Below are 15228 nucleotides of genomic sequence, written 5' to 3' on the forward strand. Positions count from 1 at the left end.
TACACACTACACCTACACCTGCAGAAGCGGAGGCCTGGAATCTGACACACTACACCTATACCTGCAGGGGCCCAAAGGCTGCACAGAGAGCAGTGGAATTTTACACTGAAGCACTTCCAACCCCTATATGCTCATACGTCAGCCCCACTGGTTTGGGAAAAAAAAGGAGAAAACTGAAAAGAAAGTGTTTTGTAGACTTCCTGCAGGGATTCATGGTTGGTCAACAGACCTTTGCAACATGTGCTTTCCATTGATTTCCTTCTTAGCAATTGGGTTGTGTCAGTTTTTTACATTTTTATAAATAAATAGTTCAATACATTTTGGAAAAATCCACTTTCTTGCTGAGCGAGAACAATATACAACTCCAACATACAACACCTGAACTGTTTGAGATAAGATAAAACATGTTAGTGACATTTAAAAGTGCTTTTAGGCGGATTTTGTTACCTTTGGACATGCTAACCTGTTTCCAGTCTTTATGCTAAGCTAAGCTAACCAGCTGTTTGCTGTAGCCTTATATGTAGATTAATAGATGGATATGACTGTGGTATGGTTCTTCTATAATATTTTTCATATTTTGTGTACAACAAAACAAGCAGCGGCCATTTTTGACACTTCTTACACTTTTTCTTTTTTCTTTATAGCATTAGGTCGATTAATTGAGAAATCATTTAAGAGTTTTAGCATTTTTGTTTCTATTTTTTTCTATTTGTATTTTTATGATCTTTGACAATGTTTACAGATGTTTAGATTCTAAAGCTCTAGGGAATAATGGTGAATACTGCTGTGATCATTAATTCTTTGTTTTATAGCTGATGTGCATTGTAAAAAGAAGTAAATAAAAGACAGATATCTTATCTTCTGTGTAATGTTTTCTGTTCAAATATTTGACACTCAAGGAGAACCCCCATGAAATAACACAGTGGTTGAAGAAAAACAGTGTAGGTTCACAGCTCCTGCATATTCTGTTTCCTGTTGTTGAGGATGATCAGGGTTAAACACGTGGTAATATAAATGAGCATTATGCTTTTTAGCATGTTGAACTGTATCAGGACGCAAAGGAGAGGAGTGAAATTCCAGAGCTTGTCCTCCTGGCTTATCATATCAATTTCATGGGATTTATTCTGCGCCAAGAAATGTTATCTCTTAACACTGTCGAATGAATACCTGGAAAAATCAACTCCCATTTTTTAGTAACTTCATCTTGCCTTAAAGTTAGCATGGTGAGAATATTTTAACTTCAAATGATACGTTGTTGATTTGAGATTTATTGACTGATTGATTTTGAACACAATCACTATCAATAAACAATAAAACAGTAAAAATCAACTGTACTGCATTTAAAGTGTACCATTTAATGACATGAACCTATTGCTTAATTGTCATTGTGATCACTTCATACAGTTTTTAGTCAGGACATATAATGAATGATAATATTTCATTCATTAAATTTAAAAAAAAATCATATGTGCAAACAAAGTTGTGTTATTCATCACACTCTAAACTTTTGAAATAATCATGTTTGAAAGTTTTTTATGTAAATACCAGTGACCAGACTTTAGGGTGTGATGATTTCACTCTGTCTGTTGGTCAGTCGTTGGTCCACCAGACAAAACGTTTGGATTGCTTTCAAATTTTGTACAGTCATGAAACATACTTGACATTTCTTCTAGCACCACCATGAGACTGACATTTTTGTTTCTATGAAATATCTGAACTGCTTTGTAAATGTAAGTATTACTCATGACCAAATACTTGTGCATGCTTACTTAGATGCTTACAGTTGTACTCTATGTTTACTGCTTTAGTGTTTTTACGTTACATTTTTTCATTTACGGATGCTTTTATCCAAAGCAACTTAAAAGTGAGGCTGGACAATCAGGCCATGACAAAAAGTAGCTGACTAGGTACAGGAAAGAATGCTAGACAGAAGCTTTTTAAAATATATGTCTTTATTAAAGCAAGAAATAACTGGAAGTAGACATATGAATAAACCACATTTCTAGTTTTATCAACCACTCAAAGCACTTTGTGTGTAATACATGCCCAACATTCATTCATCCACACACACATTCATACACCAATGGGAGAAGCTACAATGGAAGGCAAAAATATATTTTTTAATATTTTGTAAATAAATCATGACGTGGTCTTAAATGGTGTAACATTACCAAATGTAATAATTCACATTACTTTGATTAAGTAATTGAAATGGTTACATTACTTATTACATTTTAAATAGGGTAACTAGGTAACTAGTAATCTGTAACCTACATAACCTTCCCAACCCTGCCCAAAGACACCTCAACATGCTGACTGGAGGAGCCAGGGATCAAACCACCCACCTTCAGATTAGTGGACAACTTGCTTTACCTCTTGAGCTACAGTTGCTTAACCACAAATGCATAACAAACACCATGAAAGCCATGAACAACAAAAAAGTAGCACAACAATATGCAAAGTGCTTAAAAAGTCAATGGGACTGTTGGGGTGCTCACGGATTACACTGATGTCTGTACAGATTCTCAGTCATTCTCAGTCATTACGAGTAGAAGTCAATGAGGCCAAATGTAAATGGCTGTTAAGTTTCTTGGGAAGGACTGAAAGGACAACATTGCAGGTGGGGGATAAGTGGTGTTGTAGACTCTCTACTTTGACGTAGAAAGCCTCCTTCACTCCTCTTTGAAACCACCTGTGCTCCCTATCTAAAATATGTATGTTGTCTTTGAAAGAGTGTCCCTAATCTTTCAGGTAAACTGCTAAGTCTTGACCTGAGAGGTTGGCCCTTCTGTGTCGATGTGTTTGTTTAATGTTTTTTTAGTTTCCATATACAAGTCTGTGTATTTCTCACTGCATTGGACTGCATACACTAGATTGCTTTTCTTTCTATGGTTTCCAAGGTACTCGATCTTGCATTTCTTTTTCTTGCCTAATTTTTTTCTTCAGCCACTGCAATGTGGCTGTTTTCTCAAAGGTCCAGATTGGGCATCCACAAGCTTTAAGTGCATCCTTCAGGTATTTGTGCTCCTTCTCTTGAGACTGGGCACTTTTTGGTATGTTATTAGCTTGGTGGTGCAGGGTTCTGATTACTCCTAGCTTATGCTCCAGTGAGTGGTGTAGTCAAAGAGCAAGTATGGGTTTGGTCTATACTCCAATGTTCAGGCTCCTCTCCTCTTCAATGTATAGTGCACAGTCCAGTTTGATGTATTGTCCACTGAGTTAATGTGTTCTGTAAAGGCTCACACTTCCTTAATTGTGCCCCATGTGTCATCCATATATCTAAACCAGTGGCTCAGTGGTGTTCCTCTGAATGGGTTTGTGGCTTTGCTTTCTACTTCTTCCATGTAGAGGATTACCACAATTGGAGATACTGATGAGACCATGGCACAGGCATGCTTTTGTCTGTTAACTCCCTGCTGTACTGGAAATTTATGGTGTTCAGACAGAGGTCCAGCTGTTTGCAAATCTGATCTGAGCTGAGGTTGGTTCTGTTTTTATGGGTGTTTTTTTTACTTTTTAAATGTAGCAGTCATTGTGGTTTCCACTTCCATAGTTGGGATGCATGTCAACATTGAGGTCACACGGTTTCATCTTGGTCCAATTTCAATTCTTGAACGTTGCTGACAAAGTGCACAGAGTTTTGAATATGGTGAGGAATTTTACCATCAAGGGGAGAATGCTGGTAGATGTGTGTTTGGCAGTGTTATAAGTAGCTGAGTTGATGCTGATGATAATGGACCTGAGCGGTTGTCCTGGTTTATGATATTTGGGGAGCCCATACATGCTTATCAGACACAGATATCTCAAAACTTGGACAAATAAAGCCACAACTATCTGCATAGTGAAATATCACTAGAAGTAGGCCTAATTGAGTGATGTCATTTTAGTAAATTTACCCTTTACATGAACTGTATATGACGCATTCTGAACAATATGGATATCACTTTCTATCTTTTATTGTCAGTGTTGTGCTAATAATAATTTCCAGCTTACCTCATAAAAAGTCTCATGATGACTGATACATTATTCACGAAATCTCAAAGCCAAAAACATTCACGTCACTGTAATAAAACTCAGCACCATCTGGATAACTTGAGGGTCAAGCTAGCCAAACATTCTCTGGCTATCTTGAATGTGATGTTACAAAACATCACATTACAACCATTTTTACCTCCCAATAGGATAAAACCACCCACAGTCTCTCCCAGCCTGAAGACCTGCTCCAACGCGGCATGTACTAAATCATTACATTCCCCAATTAAAGCATCATCCAAGAGCAATATTCTCATCATGTGAGAGTAATAATTATGTGCTTAGGACACTTTGCTTTGGTGTTAGTCCTATTCTCTGGCACGGAAGCACCTGGCCCATTGCCCTGCACATTTGCTCTGGCATTGAAAGCTGTAGAGCTGCGCTGCCTCGCAGACACAGCAGACAGTTTTTGAAAGCCTTTCCATTTTTCATCTCCTTTGCAGAGTCTGTCTATCTCAGCATGTGCTGTACTGGAGGGGAAATGGCCTCCATGTTGAAATTCTCCAGGGCTTGTTAATTTGCACATTCACGTGAAGGTCATGTATGTGCCTGTACGCTCACCTTTTGATGTGCTGAGTCATTCACATAGCACAGACGGGTTGGGGCGCTCCACAAAGCCCGCAATGAGGATATGACCAATGCACGCAACAGTGTGTGTGTGTATGTGTGAAAGAGAGGGAGTGGAGGAAAGACTTAGAGGGTACGAAGGAAATGGAATGGGTTTGCATGAGTGAGTATTACCTGTCTACAGGAGAGCAGGTCTATGTGTGTGTGTGTGTGTGTGCGTAATGGTGGTGATGGGGGTGTTGGGAGGGGTCGGGGTGAATGAGACTCCTCTGTTTCACAATCCTACAATCTGGCCATTCTGGTTGTGTTATTCAGCTTCTTGCACATTTATGTAGACAGTGTAGAAGTCTCGTAATAGTGAGCAAATGTTTCTCACACTTCTGAAACCATAACTGTCTTCCTGGGTCAGATATGGTGTCTGTGTGTGTCTGTGTCTGTGTTTGTGTCTGACTGTCAGCAGGAATGGGAGGTTCGTGATGGGAAATACATTAGCCAGTGTTATCCTTTCTCCTTCAGGGGAAAAGGGCCAGAGTTGGCAGATAAGCAAAATTAAAATTTCCACTTCTAACAAAAAAGGCATCAGTGACATATAGGTGTGTCCTGCTTTCTCTGCTTCCCAGAAAAGGCATGTGTATTGTGAACTTGTTGGCCGGCTCAGGAGAGTTTCTATTGGTCAAAACCGACATCATTGAATTGCATGTCTGTTGCCCACAGCAACACCACAGAATTCCCAGCCAGAATTTGTGAATAAAAACATTGCAAGGCACTCAAACTTACTTATGTGATAAGCAGAGGAGTATCTTTGTGTTTATGCTAAATTGTCTTTTTGATTTATATAAAACTCATTATGTGCAGCATGGAAAGTTTGTTTTACATCCTGCCGGTAGGAAAACCCACTTTTTTTATGTGACGCAGGGGGACTCTGACATCACAGAACTGACGTGGTGGTCTCGGGAATGACCGCTAGCCACTCATTAGCATGCTGGTAAAATAAATACTTCCACCACAGCAATGAAATGGGTAGAAAGAGTGAATCAGCACACACCCACACAAACACACACACACACACACACACACACACACACACACACACACACACACACACACACACACACACACACACACACACACACACACACACACACACAACCATACAGGTTTTGTGGATCGTCTTTTTGGATTTCAGAAGATAAAGCCTAAGTTTCATCACTAGTATAGTAGCATCTGAGTCGGGAGTCTTCCAAAGTGAATTAAGGTTGCCACACACTTACACTTTAGTCTGTGGCAGGAAGCTGCTATCTGCTCTTCCTGCATTGTGCATCATAGTCTATTATCTAATCTGAAAACTTAAAACCTGTTATTAATGCTACTGTTTGTTTTACATTTTTATATTGTGTATGTTTTCTCTTGTCGAGTGTGTCTTGAAAAAGCAATTTTGAACTCAAAGAGACAAAGTGTTGAAATAAAGGATTAACATAGTGGGGATTATATCTAGACTTTCAATTTAACAGTATAATCAGTGTCTGGTTGTTGTCCTTACTGCCAAAATGTTGACAATTTGGCATGAGAAAGATAGTTACTCCACGGATTAATTGCTGGTCAAAAACACTGCTGAAAACTACTTTGAAACTTGAAAGAGTTATTTGCATCAACATAAACTGTCTGGATTATTATAAGGCTTCATGGATATGCTTTTTTAGCAGATTTTTTTCAGAAGGCAGAGGAAAACTCATTCACAAACAGTGCCTACGATCTGTGCTTGAACTGTGCACACGCACGTTTGACGCACAAATCTGGGATTCATCAATTTAATTGAATTTAGAACTTGCCTACGCACAAAGGACGGCATGGCTGCAGTTCTCTACCCTTAATGCAGCATCTTTAATGATGCTAAGTTAAAATGCCTTATTACAAAATATATAAGGAAAACATTTGTGAAAAAATTCATTTTTCCTTGTAGGTTTATCTTAATTTTTTTTTTGAAGCAAATGACACACACACACACACACACACACACTGTTTCCGTTTTTTTCTGGTCTGCCATTTGTGTTTTGACATCAACTTTTTTTAAAACTTGTGCCACCGTCTGAACCCCAGGGGGCACCGCATTCCCCGCCTCAGTTATTGTAGCCCAGGATTCGTTTTTTGTTGTTATTTTTAACATCACCACTCCAGAGGACACGCTACAGAAAAGTTATTTCAATTTCTGCTGTCGTGAAATTCTTCAGATTTTTACCTTTCGGGATAAACTCTGATAACTCTCTTCTCTGTTCAGTACAGTGCTCTCCTCATGACACACCTCTTTATTTAGTGAAAATAAAGGGCGTGGGCGTGGCATTTCCTGATTGCAGAAAGCGGATCTGATTCACTATCATTTGCACGGTGCTGAGCACATAATCTATGGTGCTGAGAACTAAATTAGCCAGTGCACATGTCATGAATCCAGCTGTGATTTTGCGCAACACTTATTTTTGGCGGAGAGTAAGAACATTTCTACACACATATTAGTGAATGAGGTCCATTCTGCACGTCTAAGTACAGGTGCTTGCATTGAAAAACCAAACATATCTTTTTCTACATTGTTTGAAGTTTGCATTGTTTCTTCTAATTACTAAACTGTCTTTGCTTATCAAAAGACTAGACTTCCAGATGACTTAGGCTGCGTTTACACTGCAAGCCAAAATCCGATTTTTAGCCCATCTAGATTGGAACCTAATGGCAGTCATAAATCACATGAGATCTGATTTTTGTAAACCAGATTGAAACCACCTTTGGGAGGTAGTTTCAAATCTCATTTGGACAGATGTGTCTGAGTCTGAACAGCTCCAAACACTCATATCGAATTTGACTGTCCGTGACGTCTCTCGACATCTCTACGCTACGTCACTCTATGCGACACCAGACCCGCGCTTATTTGTAGTTGTTGTTGCTAGCTGATATCACTGGAGGCAACGGAGAACATCATGTCTTGAACGTAACAAGCGTGTTTTGGCAATGTGAGGAGTAGAAAATACAGATATTTGTTTTCAAATGTAGGGAGTAAATGTAAAAAGTCGTCAGAAAAATACATTCTCAATTAAAGTACAGATACCTGGAAAATCTACTTAAGTACAGTAACGAAATACAAATACTTCATTACTTCCCATCTCTGGATCATATTAATAATACAGTAAGAAAAAATATTCAAAATATCAGCAGCTGCAATTTTCAGATGAGCAAACATGTCATTTATCAAAATGTATCAGACCATCCTACACATGCAGTGTCAGTTATGGATGTGGTGTCTTATGAAATTTGAATTGAGTGAAACTGTTGAAAATACAGAAATAAAGTACATTATATATTATTACGGGAAATATAAACATGCAAACAAAAATTCAGTAAAAAAAGAAAATTTGAACAAGTACAACTTCTAGGTCCCTCCTTCTTCCTCTCTGCTATGCTGCAGCCCTGCCCCCTCTGTTTTGTGATTACGAGCCTCATTTGCATGCAGTGTGCACAGCTGGATGCCCTTTGGGGAAGGGCTTTGAAGGCAGGGCTGCAGTGCAGTGGAGAGAAGAAGGAGGGACCTGGAAGTTGTACTGTTCAAATTTTCTGGCTAATTTTTTGTAATAACTATATACTGCAGCTATAAAATACAGACTCCTAATATTTTTAGACTAAAATGACAGTTTATATAACAAAAAAGATCAATTGAAATAGAAGGGATGAAATATTATTTTTACATACCTATACTTATATACTTTGCTGCTGCAATAATGTAAATATCCCCATTGTGGGACTAATAAAGGAATATCTTATCTTATCTGATCTCATCTTATCTTATCTCCTATGGCAGTGTAGAAAATAATAATACATTTAATAGAGACAAATAGTTAAAGAGTTAAAGATAATACAAAATGGAAACATTAAAAAAATAAAAAAAAATAATAAAGAAATTACACGTTGACCCTTTTAAAGACTGTGATCCAACATTTAGGAGAAAGACCAAGCTGCAGACAAAATGGTGGACATACACGCAGACATCTTTACCTCTGTCTCTGCAACTGACTCGTGACATTTGCTACGGACGTTCGTCTTCTTCGTGTGTTTATTCCCCGTGAAGTATCAGATGGAGAAAGCTGAATTAATTTGATTCTGACAACAGATTGATTTAAAACATTAAATGACAAATTTAAAAGAACTGGCAACTTTCCAAAGACTTGTCAGTTTTACTTATTATATGTAAGTCTTTACAAGAGTCAGTTGACTAAATGTCTGCGTCTATGTCTGCCATTTTATCTGCAGTTTGGTAGGCCTACATTTAGAACATTGACATTTAGACCAAAGGGTAGGTGAATTTTACAGAAAATATAAATGAACAGTTACCCCTCATATACTGTTCATATTCTGACTCTTCACAGTATTGCCTCATAATTAGTCTATCAAATTGCAGCACAACAAATCATTCACGAGCACATCATCAGTCACAGATAAGTGAGATTAATCCGTAATGGCGCTTTCAGTGAGCTGGGAGGTTATTATTCAGTTTTTACACTTCTCATTTATGGAGAAAAAAACATGAACTATATTCAATGTGAAGAATGCAATATTTTTTAATTACATTTTTGTATAAATGTAGGTCACAAACTCTCAAAAATAATATGTATCAGCTGCACCTCGATGTTTTTCAGACTAAAAGTTAGAAGTATTTGTAGTGTATTTACTTTCAAATGTAAAAATGGTCAAATTTGACCCTGAACAGTATGTAAGAGTTAAATAAATTAATAAAGTTTGTCTTGTGGTGGTTGGGGTAAGTAATGAAAAACAGTGGCCATATTTCTTATGTGTGATCGCCCTCTAGTGGCTCAGATGTGAAGTACAGACACTTCATATTTCAGCCGCCAGGCGGCGATGAAGTGCACACGGAAACCAAAACCACACAGAGGAAAAGGGAGGAAGTCAGGAAGCTGCCAGCCTGCTGACAGACAGACAGCCGCCGTTCCTAAGGGGAGAAAAAAAGCACTGTAACGGGAAAAAAAGAGGCCTGGCTTTAGCTTGAACTTTTGTCGTTTTCGGTCCGAATATAAAAGCGAAATGTCGAAGAACACAGTGTCCGCCCGCTTCAGGCGAGTGGACGTGGACGAGTACGACGAGAACAAATTTGTGGACGAGGAGGACGGAGGAGAAAACCAGCTGGGTCCCGACGAGGCAGAGGTGGACTCCCTCATCAGACAATATCCTTTCACATGATCAGCTAGCCAAAAATCTGCTACAGAAAACAGCCGCATGTTGCAGAGTTGTGTGTTTCCAGTGCTGCTGTGTAATCTTTTAAAGACATCTCCTGTATGTGTTTGCTGCTGTGAACTGTATGAATGTATGAATGGGCATTTTGCATGTAGGCCAGTCACTGTCCAGACTTGCCTGACAGTCACATTCCTGGGATTTCTACCCCAAACAGAGAACACTGTCTACCTATAGTCAATGCAAGCTACTTAACATTTATATAACCACAAGTTATCCCATAATGAGTTGAGAAATTGAATGAAATAGCTTTGATTGATCGTGCAGAGTTTTGTAGTGTACCACTGTAAGATGACGAGTGCTGCAGAGTTTCTGTTGTCACTGTATTGCAGAGATTTAACTTGTGGTTTAAGTGTCTGCAGAGTTGCTTTTGCTGTGTTGTTACAAGTGTTGCTGCAAAGTCAGCAGCCAGCTGAGCTTTTAAGTTTTAGGCTTGTAGGCCTTATAAGGCATGAAAATGCAGCACTTCCTCATTTAGTGAGTCAGGAACCTCCCACCTCATGTTACAATGCAGAAGTGAGCAGCTGACTGTGCTGGAAAGTAACTAAGTACTATTACCTAAGTACAGTTTTGAGGTACTTTGCACTTTGAGTATTTCCAACTTACTTCCACTCCACTACATTTCAGAGGGAAGAATTGTACTTTCTATTCCACATATTTAGTGTACACAATAGATATTTAACAAGCTTTTAAAGTACAACACATTGTTAAAGATGAAACCAGTGGCTTCCAACCTTTTTGGTTTCTGACATCAATGTGTAGTCAGGGTCACATTTCAGATGTCTGAGTTGGTAACCAAACAGTGATTTTTCCTGCTAAACTTCTCACATGGTTTCATTTCACTAAATGATCCAATATTTCAGTAAAAATCAAAGTTTAGAGAAAAAGTTCAAAACCTGACTTTCATATATCCCAGTAAGCATCAAACAACCTCTCATAATTGTCTGGTGACCCGTTGGGGGCTCCAGCCTCTAGATTGGAAACTACTAAACTAGACTAAATCAGTTGACTGTATATAGAAGTAGTTCAAACTGGCCACCTCCAGCAGCTACAACTATAACATGCTGCTCTAACACTGATGCTTCACTATTAATAATCTAATGAGGTCATAGCGATAATAATATATCAGTCAGAGGATTAAAGATTAGTACTTTTACTTTAATGCTTGAAGTACATTTTGCTGCTAATACTAATGTACTTTTTCATTTACACTGCTGTTTTGGTACTTTTACTCAAATAAGAGTATGTCTTCCACTGCTGGGTATTGATTCACATTTTTCTGGTCTGTCCTAAAACAATGTTCACGTGGTTGACATGTACTTATGGACATTCAAAGAGGTATTGGTTGGTGTAATTATTGTGCCACTAACCCAAAACTGTAGTTCAGTAAGGAAAGTGTGTCTGGGGGAGGCACAAAGAGGGATTTGTTTTTGTGCTAAAAGCTCTTGTTTATGTAACTTACACTGCTGAAGCTTCAGGCTATATTTGCTGAATTTGCTGAATATATTTTTGTACAGAGGAAGGACTGGATTTTGTTCTTCTTCTCTTTTACTCATACTGCATCAAGAAGGGATCTCTTCACAATCAGTTTTGACAGGAGATTATAAAGATGAGTATAGCTGTTAAGGGCAATAACTTTACAAAGTGCTTATGGCCATGTGTTTTTTTGTTTTGTTTTGTTTTTTGTTTTAAATATGAGAATAGTTGATAAAACATAAACCCTTCATAAACCTAAAAATAGATGTCCAACTAGATATTTTATGCCAGATTTGGAAAATAAACTATCCTTTAAAGCAGTCATTTTATTTAAATAGCATATTATATGTCAGGACCAAAATGAACCAGATCTGGATCTTATTTTGGCACATGTAGAAAATCATCTGGTCAGAAATGTATATTAATTAACAAAGAGAATTGTGACTGAGATCTTTTCTCAAATCATATTTAGGGTTTATGTCAATGTTCAGTGTTTTCAAAAGACTGTGATCATGGGTTTTGCTTTGCTTTGCTGTGTTGCATCCTTAACCTTCCATGCACAGGAAATCTCATGGAGGCTTTACATGCAGTACTGAAGAACCCACCAATCAACACAAAGAACCAGAACGTCAAGGTAGGTTTGGATTTCTCTGTCGAATGCAGCTTACGTTCTGAGACAGTTCAAGTCATTAATACATTTGGTAATTATTAGTTTTCCTGATAATTAGACTAAACCACAATTTCATTAATATGTTTATTATTTGAATCGCTGAAAATCTCAGATGTGGACAGAGATTAAGATGTTTTCCATGACTCTTTAGGACCGTGCAGAGAGTCTGGTGCTGAAGGTACTCAGCGCCTTCAAGAGCAGTGACATAGAGAAAGGGGTGCAGTCCCTCGACAAGAACGGCGTCGACCTGCTGATGAAATACATCTACAAAGGCTTCGAGAGGCCGTCGGAAAACAGCAGCGCCGTCCTCCTGCAGTGGCATGAAAAGGTAGATACTAAGATGAGTAGGTAGATGGATGACATTACTATGGCGACGAGCAGGATTCAAACCTTGTAACTAAGCTCGAGTCTAGGATGTAGAGCTGTAACTTATGATTGTTCACAATTTCTCAGAGGCCACATTTAAAGTTTTCAGTTTTTTTGTTTGTCTGAGTAAGGGCTTAAAATGTAAAGATATTTAAAGTACTGACATATATAACAAGGAAAGCAGACATTTGGGAAGCTGGAACTTTTTGCTTGAAAAATGACTGAAACTACAGATTATTAATATAATTGCTCATAGATTTTCTGTCATTCGATCAATCATTATAGCTCTTTTAGGATGGTGTTGCTATGTGCTCCTAACTCTCTCCCTGTTAATTACACAATTGTATAGTTTTTTAAAGATGTTAGAAATGCAAAGCGGCTCAATCTTATGTGTGAGATGTTTTTTTTTCTGTTAGATTTGTCTTTAGAAATGTATTCAGTGCCAATTTGTCAAAGGAAAGTGAGTTGTTGTTGTTAAATAATACAATAGGTCTTTTAAAAGGTTGTGGCCGCAGATGTCAGAGCCTTAAAAGATGCCATAACTCTGAATACAGAACGAGCAGCTAGAGTTTCACTGAGACTTATCTTCAGTCCTAAAAAAAGCAACCTGACATTATTTCTCCTCTGTGTCCTCAGGCACTTGCAGCTGGAGGAGTGGGCAGCATCGTCAGGGTACTTACAGCAAGGAAGACGGTTTAAAACGAAGAGCGGAGGAGCAGTTCACTCCACATCGCTGACAGATACAGGGGGTGCACTGCACTTTACATGTGATCTAACAAATCGCAGAGGGAAGAAAAAGGAACACTAGATTTTTAACCCAAGGAGATCCCGTTGCTTTTAACGCTAGACTAAAAAAAAAAAAATCTAATCCGGGTCACATAAGGTTAAAAAAAATGAGTTTCTTGTTTCTTTCCATGCATGATCTAAGCCTACTAAATTGTATTCCTCACAGGGTGCTACAGACAACGTCACACCGTATGCATCTGTGCTGCTTCCCTGATCTATGTTTTTACCATACAGTATGTGCTCATGCTATACACAGTACCTACAGCTCGTATGAACAACAGTTTCACTCAAACTCGTGTTGAATCACAGGCATGATGTTTAGAATTCACTATAACACTGATTTCAGCTTTGTTTCTCTCAGGAAAACTCTCAATATTTGTTTTCCACCTCTCTTTAGTTTTCTCTGCTGATGTGTGCTTAGTTGAGGCTTCCTGATAGAAAAAAAAAGTCTGATTCTCTCTCAGTAAATCCTATCATTGCCTCTCCTGATAACACTTTAACAGTGGGAGTCTCCTGAAAAGCACAGTCACAGATGGAGGGTGCTGGATTTACTAATGGGGGTTGATATTCACCCCAGGGAGCGGGAGGTGGAGGAGGAGGAGGGGTGGTGGTATTGTTTTTCATCCATCCATCCATCCATCCTTTCACGCTGCCTGCTGCCCGAGTTAAGGATTATGACCCACGATGCAGCTCCACTACCACTCATATTAATCCCACTTTACTATTTCCTCACATCCTGTTTATGTCTGTCTGTCTTGGACTTTCTCATGCACCCTCCTCTGCTGCACAGGGCATTATGTGGCTCTGCTGGTACTGTTTATAGGAGCTGCATTTTTCTCTCTCTGTACTTTCAGTAAAATGACACGCTGAGAGTCCTTTCTCAGATTGTTTTTCTTATTTTGTTATTTAACAGAAAAATAATCAAGGATTAACTATTTTCCTCTTTGTTTTACGTTATTGTTTTATAGTAATCATGATTTTTGGTTTGACAAAATAAGCATGCTTGCTTTGCAGAAGAGACCAAGATTAGATACTAAATATTTGGTGTATTTGTAAATGGAGAGGGACTATCAGTGGATTATAAAATATATTGTTTGCATGATCCCACTTCTTCTCTTAAGCATTTCATACCTGTCTTTTGTACGTTTGGTGTCTCTTCTGGGGGGGAGGGGGAATCATTTTTGTAATGAATCTGAGGTTAAATTTATGTATTTAAAATGAATCCTACACATTTTGTATTGTCTTGCAGTAGAAAGATATACAGTTATTACAACATACATCTGTAATTCCCATACCTGTCTGCCTTATGAGGTGGATTATGTCTGTTGCCAAATTAATTATTTTGCTTTCATGGGACTAATGTAGATAATTTAGTTGCCCTTGTGTACTAGTGATGACTTACAGACAAAGTTGTGGAGTTTTTACAATATTCAGTATAAATGAACATAAAAGCAAAATGTTGCAGTTCAAAAAGTTGCTTTTTTGAAAATAAGCAACCATAGCTTTGCTTCTTATGTAGAGATAGTGATACAAGGAATTCACTTCCACCATAATGTTTTGTTTTTGCTAATTTCCAATCAAGCACTGAGTGAAGGTGGAGTTTCTTAAGGGATGGTGCTTTTCATAAAAACACAAAAGCATTATCACAGTTTCCACCAGTTTGTATTTAGACATGGGTTTGTCATGTTTAAATATTGTCATCATTGATGATGCATCCAGACATTAGATACCTTTTCTAATGCAGTAACTGCTAGATTTACATGAGAACAAAAAGAAGAGTGGTTTGATTTTTCCTCTTGCTACATGTATTTCTAGTCAGAGATGCTCTTCTGGCCGATGGCAAGAAGACCAGGGAACGTACTAAACTGATGTACAAAACTGCCTTACTCAAATATTCCTTTTTTATGTTATGCTTTTTTGACAAAATAAATAAATGGTATAAATGCTGATCATAACTTTGTGATGAATTTCTTGTCTTGATTGAGTGACATATTATTGACATTCAGCTTATTTTCATTGTATATGTTATTACATTTTTATTACAAAAA

General features: G+C 38.0%; 1 protein-coding gene across 1 annotated transcript; it reads left to right on the forward strand.

The window, feature by feature from the left end:
- Positions 1–9569: 9569 nt before the first annotated feature.
- arpc5b (actin related protein 2/3 complex, subunit 5B) lies at positions 9570–15129 on the forward strand. The gene is made up of 4 exons (XM_053322643.1): positions 9570–9815; positions 11920–11992; positions 12180–12356; positions 13031–15129. Exons 1-4 carry the CDS (start codon positions 9676–9678, stop codon positions 13091–13093), a joined length of 453 nt encoding a protein of 150 aa, XP_053178618.1. The 5' UTR covers positions 9570–9675; the 3' UTR covers positions 13094–15129.
- The last annotated feature ends 99 nt before the right edge of the window (positions 15130–15228 follow it).

This window comes from Scomber japonicus, chromosome 7 (genome assembly GCF_027409825.1).
Source record: "Scomber japonicus isolate fScoJap1 chromosome 7, fScoJap1.pri, whole genome shotgun sequence".
Lineage (NCBI taxonomy): Eukaryota > Metazoa > Chordata > Actinopteri > Scombriformes > Scombridae > Scomber > Scomber japonicus.